At 40.2% G+C, this 17,432-nt stretch overlaps 1 protein-coding gene across 2 annotated transcripts in view; it reads left to right on the top strand.

The window, feature by feature from the left end:
* Positions 1-16,512, top strand: part of LOC124292109 — a 192,250-nt gene extending 175,738 nt beyond the window's left edge. The window contains exons 6-7 of one of the 2 annotated variants that reach the window (XM_046729156.1): positions 8,700-8,909; positions 13,055-16,512. In XM_046729156.1, the coding sequence (XP_046585112.1) occupies positions 8,700-8,909; positions 13,055-13,332 (488 nt within the window). In that variant the 3' untranslated portion in view covers positions 13,333-16,512. Of the gene's footprint in view, positions 1-8,699; positions 8,925-13,054 lie in introns of both variants that reach the window. The other variant, XM_046729155.1, reaches the window with a different exon arrangement.
* Positions 16,513-17,432: the final 920 nt, after the last annotated feature.

The raw sequence follows: 17,432 nt of genomic DNA, 5'->3' as shown, positions 1-17,432 counted from the left end.
ATCTTGATGGAATTCTACCTCTTCATCCTAATGATATTATCGTATATTCCATACCTTCAATCTCCAATCCATTTCAAACATGGTTTGGTTGGCCTTAATGGACCTTGGATACCTCCTTCATTGCAATGAAGTTGTCACATATTCTCTGTCCTATAAATGTGGAGGTGATTTAGAAAAATGGAACCTGAAACATTCTTTTATGTTAAAATGGCAAAATGAAAGTGGTAGTCCTTTAGATGTGGCAAATTGTATATTTGAAGCTTTGTATATTTGTGGGGTTGTATTCCGTCCTACTACTTGGCAGGACAGTTGTGGCAGTAATTACAGCATGTCTCCTTGAAGCCTTGTTTGCACCAACTCTGGAGTTCACACACTGCTTTCCCCTGTAATTCACACAGTTCCACAACATCCTGCTCCTCTGTATCAAGGCTGCTGGTGACATCTGCAAATTGGCACATTACACAATTTGTCTGACATACGTCATGCTTATGTCCAATTGAGCTGGCCTATAGTAGTCTTACCAGTGTCTCACTGGAAGTAATGAGGGACGACCCTCAGCCAGACAGAATGTGTCAGTGTTTGACGTTGTAGTTGCTGATGATGAAGGAGGGGTTGAGGCAAGCGGCAGACTCCCCAAGGAACACTCTCAGACTGAAGGGTCAAGTGTAAGGGCAGACAATCTCGGTGCAGAGCTGTCAGGACATACATATACACCAACCAATAGGGTGTGGTCAGGTGTGGTTCTTGCCCTGATATTAATAGAACATTGCTAAAAGCACCGTAAAACCATACTCATTGACTCACTCACTCTCCATAAACATGCCTTAACCCAACATTGAACACATCAAACTCGTCCACCCAATTCTCTGCCTTAACACACCATCGCACACCTAATTCTCTGTGCAAGTTAGATATGTCTTCCCCTACCAGCTAGATAGACTGTTTTGTAGTGGACAAAAAAGTACCTTGGCAGCAATATTGATTCAGCCCCAGCGGCCTTCTATCAGAGACACCATTTATCAATATTTTTCAGATTGCAGGGTCTCTGTAGATGTTTGTGTAAGTGAGTTAGCAATGATAAAACTATGATTCAATAAGAAAACCATCCATGTTTAATGGTCATCAGTAAGGAGACCTTTACCCCAACATGAACAAATATAATGGTTTTCTGTCACATCGGAGAAAGTGGAGTTAATAACTGACTGGACTCACAGTAAATCCATGCTAGGGATTCAGGTTGGTGACGGGAAATGGGGTCACCCTTACGTTTCTGTCAAGATAATTGTAATTATATCACTATGTGTGTCTGTATGCAAGTGTGTATCTGAGTATGTGTGCACCCGTGAAGATTCTGGGTTGGAATTGGTCTTCAGTAACCCATGCTTGTCATAAGAGGCGACTAACGGGATCAGGTGGTCAGGCTCTCTGACTTGGTTGACACATGTCATCTATTCCCAATTGCGTAGAACGATGCTCATGCTGTTGATCACTGGATTGTCTGGTCCAGCCTCAATTATTTACAGACTGCTGCCATATAGCTGGAATATTGCTAAGTGCTACGTAAAACTAAACTCACTCACTCACTTCGCCTTGGGAAATATAACAAGGATGTGTGTGGTTGTACAAGTTCAGACTAGTGACGGTTAAATAGTGCTGGGCCAGTGAGGTGCCATGATGCAGATTTTAACATGAACACCCCACTGAGAAAAGTATACTGGCTCAGAGCCTAAAGCAGAGTAACAAAAAGTTGAAACTGTAAGGTGGTTTGAGGTGTATTAACCCTGCCTTCCACTCAGCAGACTTCTTATCCACTAGATCTGGAGGTATTTGGGAGTAGAAGTGACACACAGCTTGTGTGATGTCTGTTGTGACCAGATTGAGGGGCCGTCATGGTATCATGCTCATACTATCAACCACTAGTTTGTTCTGACGTTGTTGCTGTAATATACCTGAAATGTTGTAGTCCTATAATTGTAAGACCTGTTATATCATGCAAATACCTGGGTACTGACCGGGCAAACCAATGAGTGAAAGCATGAGCACCATCACCAATGTCATCAACTGAAGGAGGATCCATTATTTCTTAATGAAGGGGGTTGTAGACTGACCAAGTCTGTCTCATAGTGCCTGAACCATATCATTTTCTAATCTGCCCAGCCCTAAACGAAGCAAGTCTAGGATTACCATGGATTCTAAAACTCACATCTCCCTGGAATGGAGCATTTATCTCCCTGGATTCCTGGAATGATGCATATGATTTGATAGAAACAAAGTGATAGTTTAATACCATGTGTACAAAATCACATGAAATATCAGCTGTTATCTATGGAATCAATGTACATGAGCAGCCATGTTACAGAGGAAAAGGGTTATAAATGCGCACCCATCACACCTCAAACTCAAACTGGCCATCAGTGATAATGACATCCAGTGAGCCAAGTTACAGAGCCGCCATAAGCATGGGTGTACAGGGGTGAATTCTACCCCAGAATCACCCCAGTGTGGGAAAGACAAGCCCAGCAGGGTGGCACCAGTGTTCGTACCTGTACATCATTGCCGAATTAGTTGATCATCTTGCCTACATCCCACCTTCATGGAAGTGTCTGCTGGGCAAACAGTGCTTGAGGTGAATCTGATCACACTGCTGTAGTCTATCTTCATCATGTGGCTGTTTTAAAAACATTGTCTGACTCGGGAACCAACACACTGAATAGTAATATGATCCGATGGCACACAGGGGCTATTGTATTGTGTTATATATTGTGATACAATAGACAGTAGGCTGTCAACATGGCCTGATTGTATCACTGGGTGATATGTAGCAAACGGCTTGGATCTCACTGATGGGGCTCCTGTAACATGTACAGAGAGGCGATACGGTCTTTATTACACATGTAGATGGGATGTAGTGAACAGATTATACAAGGTATTACCATTGTGTATCTGTGATCTGTGTTTAGTTGGTAGATATATTGTGTGTAAGATTGTCATGCATCATGACAGACAATGCTTCATCTGACATAGATTGGAAAGATTCAACTTTATGGCTGACAGGGTAACAGGATTAGAGTGAGGTTATCTGAATGATTCCCTCACCTTGCCCTCTATGTGTAACACAAACTGAAGGGTTTTGGTCAAGAGGAAGTATCGCCAAGTTAAAGAATGATCTAGACTCAACTCGGAAAACTCATGAAAACAAATTTTCTCCAGCTTAAAGTTGGAAATTATGGAAAATGGAGTAATTGTGATGTTTAATTTAGTCTGAAATCAGTTTGTAAATAATTGCAGGCAAAGCCATTATGAGCGGGTAAGTCCAAAAGAGTTTCGCAAAACCAAAGCAGATAAGGGCTCTGTTCCTTTTGTTTGTGGGGGCGGTGGGGTAGCCTAGTGGTTAAAGCATTGGCTCTTCATGCCGAAGACCCGGGTTCGATTTCCCACATGGGTACTATATGTGAAGTCCATTTCTGGTGTCCCCCAGCCGTGATATTGCTGGAATATTGCTAAAAGCGGCGAAAAACCATACTCACTCACTCACTTTTGTTTGTGGTTAGTATTGAGAGGAATTAACTTTAAATTCATCGTTATATGATTATTATTGCTCCTGTTGTCAACCCATGATTATCTTCTCCAGTATACTTTAAGGCAACATCACAGAAACAAGATGTTGCTAACACTCACTCACTCACTCACTCACAAGAAATCAATGCTGTCTCTGATTTAGGAACTTCTTTTGAAACTGGAATCAGATAGTGCTGCATGGAGATTTCTGTGACTGGTTTCCCCAGGATGTGACACGTTTCACAGCAGCTCTGGGGACTCGAGGTCAACCTCAGCCAAGCAATCTGCAAATTGACTGAAAAAAGACTCTCGACCCTTGTCCATTCTATTCATCAAGTAACTAGGCCTCTGAAAAAGTAATTCACTCTCTAAATGATATCATATCTTTTCCATTTTTCCACAATTCTATTTGTGTCCCAGAAGTGGAGCAGTCATCTGGTAATCTTTGTTAGGAAAAGGTTTCACTTTTATCACTGATAGTTGGAGGTCATACACCAGTATTAGTTGGAAACAATTGTGTAAATAGCAGTGTTACTGGCACCCGTTTGACTGACAAAGTAGTGACGAGGCCACACTGCTTGTACCAGGTCGAAAGAGAAAGGAATTGAATACAGCAATCCTCTCTGTTGTTACACAGTCTCTCTGTGTATATTCCTGACAACACAGTGACAAGGGTAAACAGTTTCGAATAAATCTGTAGACAAATCATCACATAGAAATCATTAAATAGATTTATGTATTTTTTACATATATTCTCTTTCTCACAGTCAGACTGGAGGGAAGGTTATCTCAAATTTTTGTACTCTGTGCCAAGTTTTCGTCAAGCTGACCGAGAATGGCACCGTTAACTGTAATTCTGTAACATACACTTAATCCGGCACCACAGGTATGAATGCAGGTTTGAATCCCTGATTTACCTTGATTCTTAGTTTGTACGCCCCTCACGCTGAAGATCCGGGTTCGATTCCCCACATGGGTACAATGTGTGAATTCCCATCTCTGGTGTCCCCTGCCGTGATATTGCTGGAATATTGCTAAAAGTGGCGTAAAACTAAACTCACTCACTCACTCACTCACTCACTCTTAGTTTGTAACCACCATACTCATACTTGTTGATTTCCCCAAAGTGGTCTGAGATAAAATTGCCCTTGAGAATCCAATAAATACATGAAGCATTTTCGTGTGATAAACAGTTCTATTTTTAGGTATACCAGACGTTTGGTATCAGCCCTAGAATTTATTAGATTTTTGGTAGTTAAGGAGGCATTACATTTTGAACCTTGGAGTTATCTCCCTTGCAGGTCAAGGCCTGTAAATTGAGCATCTAGAAGGTCAAGGGTGTTGCTGGATTGTGTATTTATAGACCAAGAGTCGACAGGTCTTTGCACTAGAAAGTAATTAACTGAAAAATTGTATTAGCAGGGTATTGAAGAAGCCAAGACCTTTGTGGTGTATCTTATCACAAGTGTAATCAAAAACAGTTATAATCTGGTACCTCTAGCAAGCCAATTTGCTGTGAGCTCTCCCCGTCTTCAACTCTTGTCTCCCCTCTGGAGGCAGCGAAGATTCATGGCCATTATGTCCACGTAATCACGCTCTCATTAAAGGTGTGCTGAATTACTCCCTACATACATGGCCAGCTGCATGATGGGATAGCTGGAGGGAAACGACCAATCAATAACACATACAGACAGATACAAACGCCTGCCTCTCCATTAAACTGATCCAGACGTGTTCTTCACGATAGCAGATGCCTACGGTAGTCGTGGAGGAGAAATATAATGGAACCTGGCCATTCTGATCAATATGTCGTACATCGAGACACATAAAAGGGAATTATGGATACATTAAAAGTTGGAGTTGATCTTACAAACATCATCAGAAAGTAGTTTATCTTCTATTTTTGGTGCCAAGTCACAGATAATAACTAAGAGAACACGTTAAGACTGTCATATCTCGAGACCAGAGTTTGCTTATGTCATAGTCACAGTTAAGTTGAATTTATGGATCATGACTCTGTAGTCTTGTGTTTACTCATCAGATTCTATTGTAGCATAATGAAAACTATTATCCGGAGAACTAGTCTTATCAGTTTCAAATGCAAGTAATTATGTGTGTAAAGGTTGTATTTATGGATCATGACTGTAGTCTTGGCTTAACTGGTCAGATTCTATGGTAGTATAATGAAAACTATTATCCAAAGAACTAGTACTAAGTAAACTAATGTACATGTAGATTATCATTCAAGAATCCCATTTTCTGCTGTTTTAGTGACTCATTTGTTTACTTTCAGTAGGATCTGTGTTAGGTTGGCTATTAAAGTTGCTTATTGTTGTTTAGACACTGAAATTGTCAGACTGTACACGGAGGTGAGTGGGTGTTATGTGAAGGAATTCGAACATAGACTCCTGCTGTCTAGCTGGGGATTATGGGATATATGAACAGATTTCTCCGGGGACTGCAGTCAGCCACACTAGGGCACTTGTCTGTGTCATACACCAACCCAACCATTCCACCTGAACTGTTGAGGAAAAAGGACAAAGTATGTCCATGTACCTCTCGCCGTCCATCTGACCCTGCTATTGAGCTACAATCTGGCTTCATTACTCGGTGGTATTAGTCACTAGTTGCCTGCAGCCAGACTGCCAGACTTGCAAATTAAACCCGTTGAAATTGGAAGATTTTCAGCCACTTCCTGTAGACATTGATGCCAGAGGCTTACTTTACTTATCAGACTTTTCTTGAGACATTCATATTGTCAATTTTAGAGAAACTTACTCTTAGTGTACCATTCCAGAAATAAGTTAAGAATTACTGGCTCAAGTCGGAAGTGGGAACGATGTCAGCTAAGAGAACTTGCCCTGCCTGGAGATCTTGTTTCACATCCCAGCAATATTCTGATTAATACTGTGTCAAAGTCGTTGCCAGACATGAAGCGGTTTCACCTGATTTCACTGATAAAGGGGACAGAAGCAGCTCTTGAACAGTGTTGCAAACAATAATGAAGTTGTTACTAGACGCTTTAGAAGAACTTGAAGCAGGGTTACACCTGATTTCACTAATAAACGGTCCAGAAACAGTCTGCTAACAGGGTTACAAACAATAAAGAAATTGTTACTAAACAGGTTGGAAGAATTTGCAGCAGGCTTTCACCTGCAGGGGTGGAAATAACTTTAAAATTGCTAGTGTACTCCGGTACAGTGGCACATGTAAAATCACTTGCCCTGATAATTTTTACACTATACTGACCGTTTTCTTGTTGATATTTTTAAATAAACAGCATAACTAACATTGGAATATCAACTGGACACCGGTACAGTGTGATATACAAATTTGCTTGCCCGACAGAAAAAAACACACTGGCATTGGGTGTCGGGCAATGGGTTATTTCCACCCCTGAACTGTTGAGTTTACCTGATCAAGGGACCAGAAACAGTCTGCTAACAGTGTTACAAACAATAAAGAAACTGTTACAGATGTCTTATGACTATGGAAAATGTTAGTCACTTTTATATATCCATAAATGTGCTCATTATAACTCATCTCTCCTACTTGGACTGAGTTTGGTTTTACGCCGCTTTTAGCAATATTCCAGCAATAGCACAGCGGGGGACACCAGAAATGGGCTTCATTCATAGTACCCATGTGGGGATTCGAACCCGGGTCTTCGGCGTGACGAGCCAATGCTTTAACAACTAGACTACCCCACCGCCCCTCTCCTACTTGGACTTGTGAGGAGTAAGCTGTAGAAATTCCAAGAATTGTTACAACATTGCTCCAGAGTTCTTCATGGCGCTTTTAGCCCAGATTCAACCATTGTATGAAAGATAACTCAGAAGGATATTTTTTCCTCAAAGATAGTTCACTTAATCTCTTTATAGAACATTAATCACATTTTCTGTCTTTGATACGAGACAAAGTTTAAAGATGGTTTATTATGGGTAGAAGATGAAATATATTTATGATTGTCATCAGCACGTATTGTCTCCTGTATCAATGGGATCAAAGCATGTTGCCGAGATCATAATTAACTGTTGCATCATGGGTAAGAAGCATCGTCTCATGTACAACGTGTAGCCTGTGGGAGTGCAGTCTTGCCACTGTGCAGAAAGCGTGCTGTAGAGGATTTCTTCTAAGTAGCTTGTTGCTAGTGGAAAGACGATAGGGACATTTTGAAATGAAATCTCATGATCGACTTTCAAGTGATTCTTTTTTGACAAAAAGGTCTGAGTTTCAAAGTAAATGATAAGATTGTAAAAAGTTTGGTTGCATGAGAAGCGTGGCTGAACCATGTAACTTGCAGGCAGTGCCGAGGTCTGATAATACCACAAAGCTTGTGGTAAAAAACTTGAACATGTTTCACAGAAAATAAGCTGTAAACACTTACAAAATATCGGCAAAAAATACACGATTTGTTGGCTTCAGGCCATTTTTTCTCCTTTTGATATTGAAATCAGTTTGAGTCTGATGTTAAGAACGGAGATTTTGAAGCAAAAAGCATGAGTGGTGAAGTGAGATGTGTTGCCGTGAAGATGTTGGGTTGGTTGCTGATTGGACCGATAGTAAAACACTGGGCTACAAAGGCAAGATGTAAACTGCCCATAGGGAGGGAGCTGATTACAATTTAACAAGGGTTACGCTTCGAGATAAAGATAATTCCTCTCTTCTGGTGTCCACAGCTACCAACTTTGTGATGAAAGGCTCAGTCAAAAAAGTTTCATTGTTAGTTCAGGATAAGATTAGAGAAGATTCAGCCCTGTTTCTTTTACATATTGCGTAAACAAATGGCCGAGAATATCTGCGATTTCCTCTGAGATGGGACTGGTTTATGGCAATTATCAATAGTGTCATTGTTGAACCTATAAAAGTGGGGATGAAATTGCATAACTCACAGCTGCCTCCGTCCATTCATTCAATAAGGCTGATTCAATTTTCAACTCTCTGAACTTACAAAGTTTGTTTATTTGAGGGCAAGGCTTTTACTTGTTTATTTGTGCCCATCCATAGGTGGCTTCAGTAAACACGGTATGAACTGGTATTTAGTCTCAAATGCCTGGACTCTCTGTTAGACCATTCTGTTTGATTATCTTGTCTAATGCCAGCTGTCATCCTTCACAATGATGTATATTTTCTTGTTCCAGAAACTGGTTTGATCAGCCGCTTCCTGTCGCTGGGTGTCACGGCATCCATTGCCATCACTGTAGGGAGCGTCGTTATCGTCGTCGCCTGCATCGTTGCGCTGGTGTGCTGCTGCCGTAAGTCATTCTGTAAGAAGCCCCAGGATTCGTCTGGTGTGACAACTACAGCTACAACGGTCGTGGCCAATGGGGCACCCCCAGCCAATTACCAAGGTATAGCCACTGACGGTAAATATCAACTTCTTCCCTCCAGCTTACTGCTTGTGTCATGCTGTGTAGCTTCATAATTGTAAATATGTTCATTGACCATAACAAGGTTTCGGTGTAAGTTTGAGTCCCAAATGTCCCCTCATTGTGGTCTTCTGTGCCAGCTCTGTTGCTCATTCATGGGTTTCTGTGTGACCACAGCTGTGGTCTAGTAGATTGAGTGTCTGCCTGGGGAATGGAAGGGCAGTGGTTTGATCCCTGGCTGATTCATACTTAAAGACAAGAAAGGTGGTACTTGTTGTTTCCCTGTCTGGTACTTAACACTGAGGACCCGTGATGATCCAGGTTAGAATATTGATCTTCAATAACCCATGCTTGTCGTAAGAGGTAACTAACGGGATCGGGTGGTCAGGCTCGCTGACTTGGTTGACACCTGTCATCTGTTCCCATTTGCGCAGAACGATGCTCATGCTGTTGATCACTGGATTGTCTGGTCCAGACTCGATTGTTTACAGACTGCCGCCATATAACTGGAATATTGCTGAGTGCGGCGTAAAACTAAACTCACTCACTCAGGAAATATAACAATGATCTGTCTTCATGAGTATAGTATCCCAGTGACACTTGGTATCTCAGTCATATGGTTGTGATGACTTTCTCACATTGTCCTTTCTCACATTGTCATGATGAGACAAAAGTTTAACCGCTGGGCTGCAGTTATTGTTTGTGATTATCCATTGTACCAGTAACATGATTGATAGGTGGAGATTCAGGTCTGAATGATTCTACTGTGACATGTCATACACATAGTACACCAAACTAAGTGTCCAGTGCCCACTTGCTCAAAGATCATAGCGGTAAGACCGTCTTAAGTCTTAAGAGTATGGGCATTACAATCACCGTAGAGCTAAGACCATCTTAAGTCTATGTTAGAGTATGGGCGCTACAAGACCACTTAAGTCTATGTTAGAGCTACCAGACCATCTTAAGTCTATGTTAGAGTATGGGCGCTACAATCACCGTGAGACTAAGACCATCTTAAGTCTATGTTAGAGTATGGGCATTACAATCACCGACTAACAAGTCCATGTTAGAGAGTATGGACATGACCATCTTAAGTCTATGTTAGTTAGAGTATGGACGACAATCACCGTAACACTAAGACCATCTTAAGTCTATGTTAGAGTATGGACATGACAATCACCGTAGAGCTAAGACCATCTTAAGTCTATGTTAGAGTATGGGCGTTACAATCACCGTAACACTAAGACCATCTTAAGTGTATGTTAGAGTATGGGCATTACAATCACCGTAGAGCTAAGACCATCTTAAGTCCATGTTAGAGTATGGACATGACAATCACCGTGAGACAATCACCGTGTTAGAGTATGGGCATTACAATCACCAGTAGACCCATCTTAAGTCTATGTTAGAGTATGGACATTACAATCACCGTGAGAGCTAAGACCATCTTAAGTCTATGTTAGAGTATGGGCATTACAATCACCGTGAGAGCTAAGACCATCTTAAGTCTATGGGCATTACAATCACCGTAGAGCTAAGACCATCTTAAGTCTATGTTAGAGTATGGACATGACAATCACCGTAGAGCTAAGACCATCTTAAGTCTATGTTAGAGTATGGACATGACAATCATCGTAGAGCTAAGACCATCTTAAGTCTATGTTAGAGTATGGACATGACAATCATCGTAGAGCTAAGACCATCTTAAGTCTATGTTAGAGTGTGGGCATTACAATCACCGTAGAGCTAAGACCATCTTAAGTCTATGTTAGAGTATGGACATGACAATCACCGTAGAGCTAAGACCATCTTAAGTCTATGTTAGAGTGTGGGCATTACAATCACCGTAGAGCTAAGACCATCTTAAGTCTATGTTAGAGTATGGGCGTTACAATCACTGTAGAGCTAAGACTATCTTAAGTCTATGTTAGAGTATGGACATGACAATCACTGTAGAGCTAAGACCATCTTAAGTCTATGTTAGAGTGTGGGCATTACAATCACCGTAGAGCTAAGACCATCTTAAGTCTATGTTAGAGTATGGGTGTTACAATCACTGTAGAGCTAAGACCATCTTAAGGCTATGATATGTATATATGTACTTGGGATTATTTTGCTAGTTCTTTTTTTTCTTAAAATCATTTGTTTAACATAAAATTGATGTTTTAAGTCTCTTCCTCTGTTTTGATCCTGTTATCAATGAAAAACAGACCCCCCTATGAAACTGGTTCTAACATATTTAGATGAGTAAGAATTGTTTCCATTATTGTGTGGTATTTTATGCGGATAGTTTCTGGATACTAGGTGCTGAGTACCAGTCTCTGATTGGTTTAAGATCTGTTTGTTTTTGCTGCGAAATCGTTGGCTATAATCATTTAACCATTAACACTGTATCTGTATAAGATATGGCTACATTTCTTGTTTAAACAACTACAAGGATGGTGGGGGAAGTCTGGTGGTTAAAGTGTTTTTACTAGTCAATTTTTTCTATTAATTGCAAAGTGTGATAAATTATCAAACCTTTGCCAAGATAACTTCCAAGCGCAGATAAAGACTCGGTGACTTCCAGATCAAAGGGAAACAAAGTGTTGATGATACAGTCAGAAGTGGCCATTTGCCGCTTCCCAACATCAAACAATACAGTTGGAACCCGTCACCCCATTCCATGCCCTGTTATCACCCCCACAATGACAAAATGAACTCTCCAGATCAAAAGGCAGATCGTTCCACTGTGAAGTCTAGGGTCCACTCAGTATGTCCAAGATAAGGGGGTGTCAGGTATCTGAGCATTGAATGTAGGTTTATTTGGCGCTGACAAACTCTGATGGATTCAATCTGATTGGCTGGCTTGTTTTACAACATGAAAGCAGTAAGCGCTCTCTTATCCTGCCAGCCTACACTTGTCGTTGTATCACCACTCTTGGGCTTATATTACTGTAGCCAAAAACCAGGATCAATTCCCTTCATCTGCAAACTCGATCTGATGATGACACCTAATACAAATATTACATTTAGAAAATAGGGCATGACTTAGATAACTGCCAGGGATTTCACAGAGGCTGCATGTTGTGGCTTGAGTGGTACAGTTCACTTTTATGTAGTGAGTTTATGACAATATTAGGTTCAGGTTGGGCTTCATTTCTACTCATTTTGCAAAGACAGTAAACTATATTTATAATGAACACGTTATTATGAACTAACGGATATAACAAACTAGGGATTTTGTACAGGCTACTGAATGTATATACCGTATATCAGGTAAACTGTTGTGAATACTCAGTGCTGTTTAGAAAGTGGTAAAATGTAACATATTTGGAATTTAACTTTCTCAGTAAAGTATACATTCTAGTTATCCAGGGGTGGAAATACCTTTAAAATTGCTAGTGTACTCCGGAACAGTGGCACATGTAAAATCACTTGCCCTGATAATTTTTCCACTATACCGGCCATTTTCTTGTTGATTTTTTAAAATAAACAACATAATTAACATTGGAAAGTCAACTGGACACTGGTACAGTGTGATATATAAATTCGCTTGCCTGACAGAAAAAAACACTGGACTCGGATGTCGGGCAATGGGTTATTTCCACCCCTGTTATCCTTTTTGGATGCTTTCAGAGTGTTCTGGCAATTATGCGCCTGACATAACGAAGTCAATTCATATTTAAACAGAGATCAGTTCAGGTGTGTCAGTGGTTACATAGTTGCTGCTACACTACCAGTTGAGCACAATCCCATAAGAGGATTTCAGTTCTTAATGACAGTTTCAGTGTATGTTGAATGTGATAACTTTACTGACAAATTATTTACGAGATTTCAACTTGTTTACTCATTGAAGGAAAACCAAATTCTATGGATAGTCAACTCCTTTATTGCAATCAGTGCAACGTTTCGGTGTAGGTACTAACACCGTGATCAAACAAGTTATACAAAGAGTTGTTACATGGAGAATATATGCTCCATATTCTCCATGTTACAACTGTTCCTAATGTGTTAGTACCTGCTCTTAAACATCGCAATTATTGCAATAAAGACGACTATCCATACAACTTGGTTTTCCTTCATCTATACAACTTCTAAAATGCCTCTCAAAGAAGTTATTTACTCATTGTTTTGATCTACTTCAGGTCCTCGAGGTGGAGGACCATTCAGTAACCATGGTTACACACATCAAGGGTACTACCCGATGCAGCCTGTCTTCCCAACACCACACGGCTCGGTGTACTCAGCGTATGCGAAAGATCCGTTCCCGCCTCAAGGAAGTCAGTATTCCTCTCAGCAGTCCCAGCACCGGTCGTACACGCCCACCAGCAGCAAGTCCGGCAAGTCAAATAGGTCGAATAACAGTACCAGTGTCACATATAGCCAAGGGACAGAAAAAGTTTCACTTCCTGTCAATCTTTAGTAAATCCTGTCGTTTCACTTCTGGACAATTTCCTGGGACTATTGTGATTACTTCAGACCGTTGTGATTTGTTGAATCAGTTGTGAAAATGTTGAAGCAGACTTGAATCTGATGCATAAACAATCAGCCATAAGTGGACTGGTTTGGATGAAATGCATCGGAGAACCCTCCTGGTTCGGGTGGCAAGGGCTTACAATGTGTTTCCAACACTGAACTAATGGCCACTGCAGAGATAACAGGCAGACAGTTAATTCCTTTGTGTAGCGATTCGGGATGGTCTTTGTGGATTCAGAACATGGATGCTGGATGTACTGATTCCAAACTGGGTCAGCTGGCATAGAACACCGTTGCTGAACCTGTGGACACAAGTGCTGAGCTCACTGATTCAGTACATCCACACAGATTCTGTGGAATCAGACCATCAGCACTGATCCTGAGAAAACAGAACATTGGAGCCAAGGTAATGGATTGAGAATACTGATGCTGACTTTGTGGATATAGAACATCCTTACTGAGCCTGTGGAATGCTACATGGGGGCCAGGCCAAGAGTACTACAGAACACTCGAGCTGAGGCTCTAGATTCAGCTGAGGCTCTGGATTCAGAACACTGGAGCTGAGGATCTGGATTCAGAACACTGTAACTGGTGAATAATGTTTTCAAAGAGGTGTGTGTCTGAAGCCACAGCACAGCTAGAGGAGACACATCACACCATGATTCTGTCCAATACTGGCTCAGTGCTAAGTCTGTCTGATGCTAGTCACAAGAATGACAATTTGTACAAGGCTACAGATTTGGAGATCTTGGGTTGTTTTTTTTATAGATTCCTCTGCAGTGACAGGAGACGGTGATCTGGACAAACAGAAATATCCTGTTTCAATCTCCATGGAAACAAACTACTCATTATCATGATAATTATTTTCCTCTTTGAGCATCAGGATGTCAAGTGTTGACTTGTATAATTGACAGCTTCCATCAGGCACATCAGATCAAGCCAACACCCCTCAGACTGAAGTGACCCTGTAGTATATTTTGATGAAGATTAAACTAGTTTCTGCAACTGGAAGAGACCATACTGGAAATATCAGGGGTGAAGGGCTAGGACATCAAAGTGCCTGAAAGATGTCTGTCTCTGCAGTCATGAATGGTTCCAAATATCTATCTATGATAAATATTACTGACTGAAGAGAAAGATCTTGCCACAATTTTGATATTAATGGCTTAATTGGGTTGTCCCTAGCAGTTTGTGTATGTGTAGCTGTGTTGGTGTGCTTGCTCTGCAAATCATGTGAAGATGGTTATGAACATGGAACTATTTGTCTGAAGCAATGTGTGGCTCGGTAACAAAGCTGTGGCCCCTCATCTATTTATCGTTCATGGATCATTAAGATTGGAAGTCATTCATATACCCATCACGACGTTCCTCCATGGGCCAATCATTGTAATGACTGATCCTCTCACTGCCTTCCTACCTCCTGTCTGTCTGTCTATAGCTGAAGTCATTCATCTAGGACCATCCTCACAAGTCCAGGACATTTTAAGCACATTAGAGGTTGATGTGTTTTGACACTGAATCTGTTGTCAGTCTCCAAAGAAATGTGTATTGCCAAGAATCGTGAGTTTTCTCAAGGAGCAATGGTCCAGAGGATCATTCATCGTTTACACGGAACTGAAACAGATTGTCTCCCTCTGTATTTTGTTCTACACTTGTTACATGTTATGAAGACACTTTTTGGATGTTTAGCATTTAAGTATACACTTGATAGAAAATATCATTTGATTGTTTAGATGTGAAAGGTCAATTTGTTTGAACAGATGTTATGTGAATTTGGTTTTTATCTCCTCACCCTGATGTCAAATTTGAAATATAAATTAAAAGTCCAAATATTACAGGATGATTCTATGATGGGAAATATGACATCAATATTATTTTTTAATTTGGTGGTCTGTCCATGTTTTGTTTGAAATTCACAAGATTCTAAAAACATCACCTTTTAAATCACAGATCTATTTTCCAACAGCAATGAGCTGATATTATCACTGGGAAACAGTAATTATTCTGTTGTGTTTAAGATTATCTAATTGTATGTGAAAAGAAAAACTCTGTCAAAAGGATATCTCTTTATGAATATGGTTAAAAATGATATTACATATTACCTTTCCACAAATGTGTGAGTGTGTGTATGTGCCATTGTTCACAGCATCCAAGGCTTGTCAAAATAGGTTTGTTTTTGTATGTGCCCAGTTATAAACCCATGTATGACTCTTAACATACTCTCCAGGGTAATTGCGACAAATCAATCAGTGTAGATATTGGCAGAAATTGTTCTTTTGGATGTATCTAGTGCCCTGAATGTTGGAATATTTTCATCTCGGTATTTTACATGTTAAGTAAGTTTTTGTGTCATTTTGTAGTTATTTTTGTGTGTTTCCACAAAAATTAGTTTCATGGACCATCATTCATTCTTCGTGGGGCATGGGTAAAGCAGCCCCTTTAGACCTGGGGATATGATGTTGTGCTCAATTTCTGAGCCTCCAGGCCATTTTAGAATTTTGCATCTGTTGATTGAAAATCTCTTGGATCATCGCAGCAGTAATGAAACAATCAACACTGGCAGATGACAGTCTGTTGTCAGAATTCCGTATTTTGCATGTTTATAACTTCCTGCTGAATCAATTTCACGATCACTAAGGGCACTAAATACGTCTGATATGATATGTAGTTACTTGTTTGTCAAGCGTTGACAAGCAGTCATTTCATGTTTTTGTGAGTCAACATTGTCTTGTTTTATTCAGATCTGGCCATCAATAATTCAGTTGTATTTGCATTTCTGGTTAGGAATGATTGTCATTTTTCCTTGTACATTAATTATACATACGTCCAGAGAGACTAGTCCTTCAGATTGACTGTTCTAGAAATGATTGTGTCAAATCTGAAACAATTCTTGATGTGACTTGTTTCTGACCTACATAAGCCTTTTGATGCGTTTTTTTGGTCCAGACACAGTGAAGTCCTTGTCCATCAATGATGTGGCCACGATGTGCATAGTACGTTAAGAGTAGACTCTGTTGTTTCTTATTACAGCAATTCCAGGCAGAATTTTCTTTTCTGTGTTGCCAGGTTTTTAAAAATAACATAATATTTGATTGAAAATATTAGTTTAGGATTTTTATATAATTGTTTAATTTCTTATGAAAACTTTCTTGAAAGAAAAGTAAATTTTCTTTTAATTCCACCTCTTGTATCTTTGTATTTGGTCAATATTTTTAAAAAGTTAGAAGTCCGCCATGAGGGGGCTTCAGGAAAGATTAAATATATTTACTGTGTAATTGGTACTCAAATATGCTGCTGAAAGGTTAAGCACAACCAACATCTTTAAAGTATACTGCTCACACTTTGCTAAGGATCACAACAATTTCCCAACTTTACTTAAACATAGATTTATAATTTGAAATTGTATCCATTTAGAACTGAATAAATAATAATTTGGTAACCCCTCTTTAGGCAAACGGCCACTTTAATCAAACCTTATGCAGCTGATACACGAGTAACCATAAAAATGGTTTTCATGGCACCAATCAACCATTTTGCAAATCATGGAACCAGTCACTGACAAGTACACAACACCTGTCAATAGCAGGTATGGGATCCACAAGATGCAGTGACATACTGAAACCTAGGATCCATGCTTACAATAAGCTTAGATACTAAACCAAATTAGACCCCACATCATAGTTTTCTGTTGAATCAAATATTTGATCCTTAGCAAAGTGTGAATAGTATACTATAGTAAATGTTTACTGTCCCACTACAGTGACATGAAATAATCAGGTGCCCCTTAACCCTTTTTGTGTAGTAAAACTGCTTCCCCCAATTTATCCTGATTGTGGTTCCTGGTTTGTCAGCTGCGTTGAATACGCTGTTACACTAGATTCACCCACTGTGAAGTTCCAACATGATGGTGCCTAACCTGTTCAATCCAGCAATCTGAGACTCTTTTCTATTGTGTTGACTGCATAATAGATGCCCAGCTTTAAGAAACAACTCTCCACGCTCTGAAACTTACTCGAGGAATTACTATCAGGAACCTACCATGTTATT

This window comes from Haliotis rubra, unplaced genomic scaffold (assembly GCF_003918875.1).
Source record: "Haliotis rubra isolate DU_JTF1 unplaced genomic scaffold, ASM391887v1 Scf507, whole genome shotgun sequence".
In the NCBI taxonomy this organism is placed as follows: domain Eukaryota; kingdom Metazoa; phylum Mollusca; class Gastropoda; order Lepetellida; family Haliotidae; genus Haliotis; species Haliotis rubra.
The sequence above is the reverse complement of the archived record's forward strand: the minus strand, read 5'-3'. Positions and strand labels throughout refer to the sequence as shown.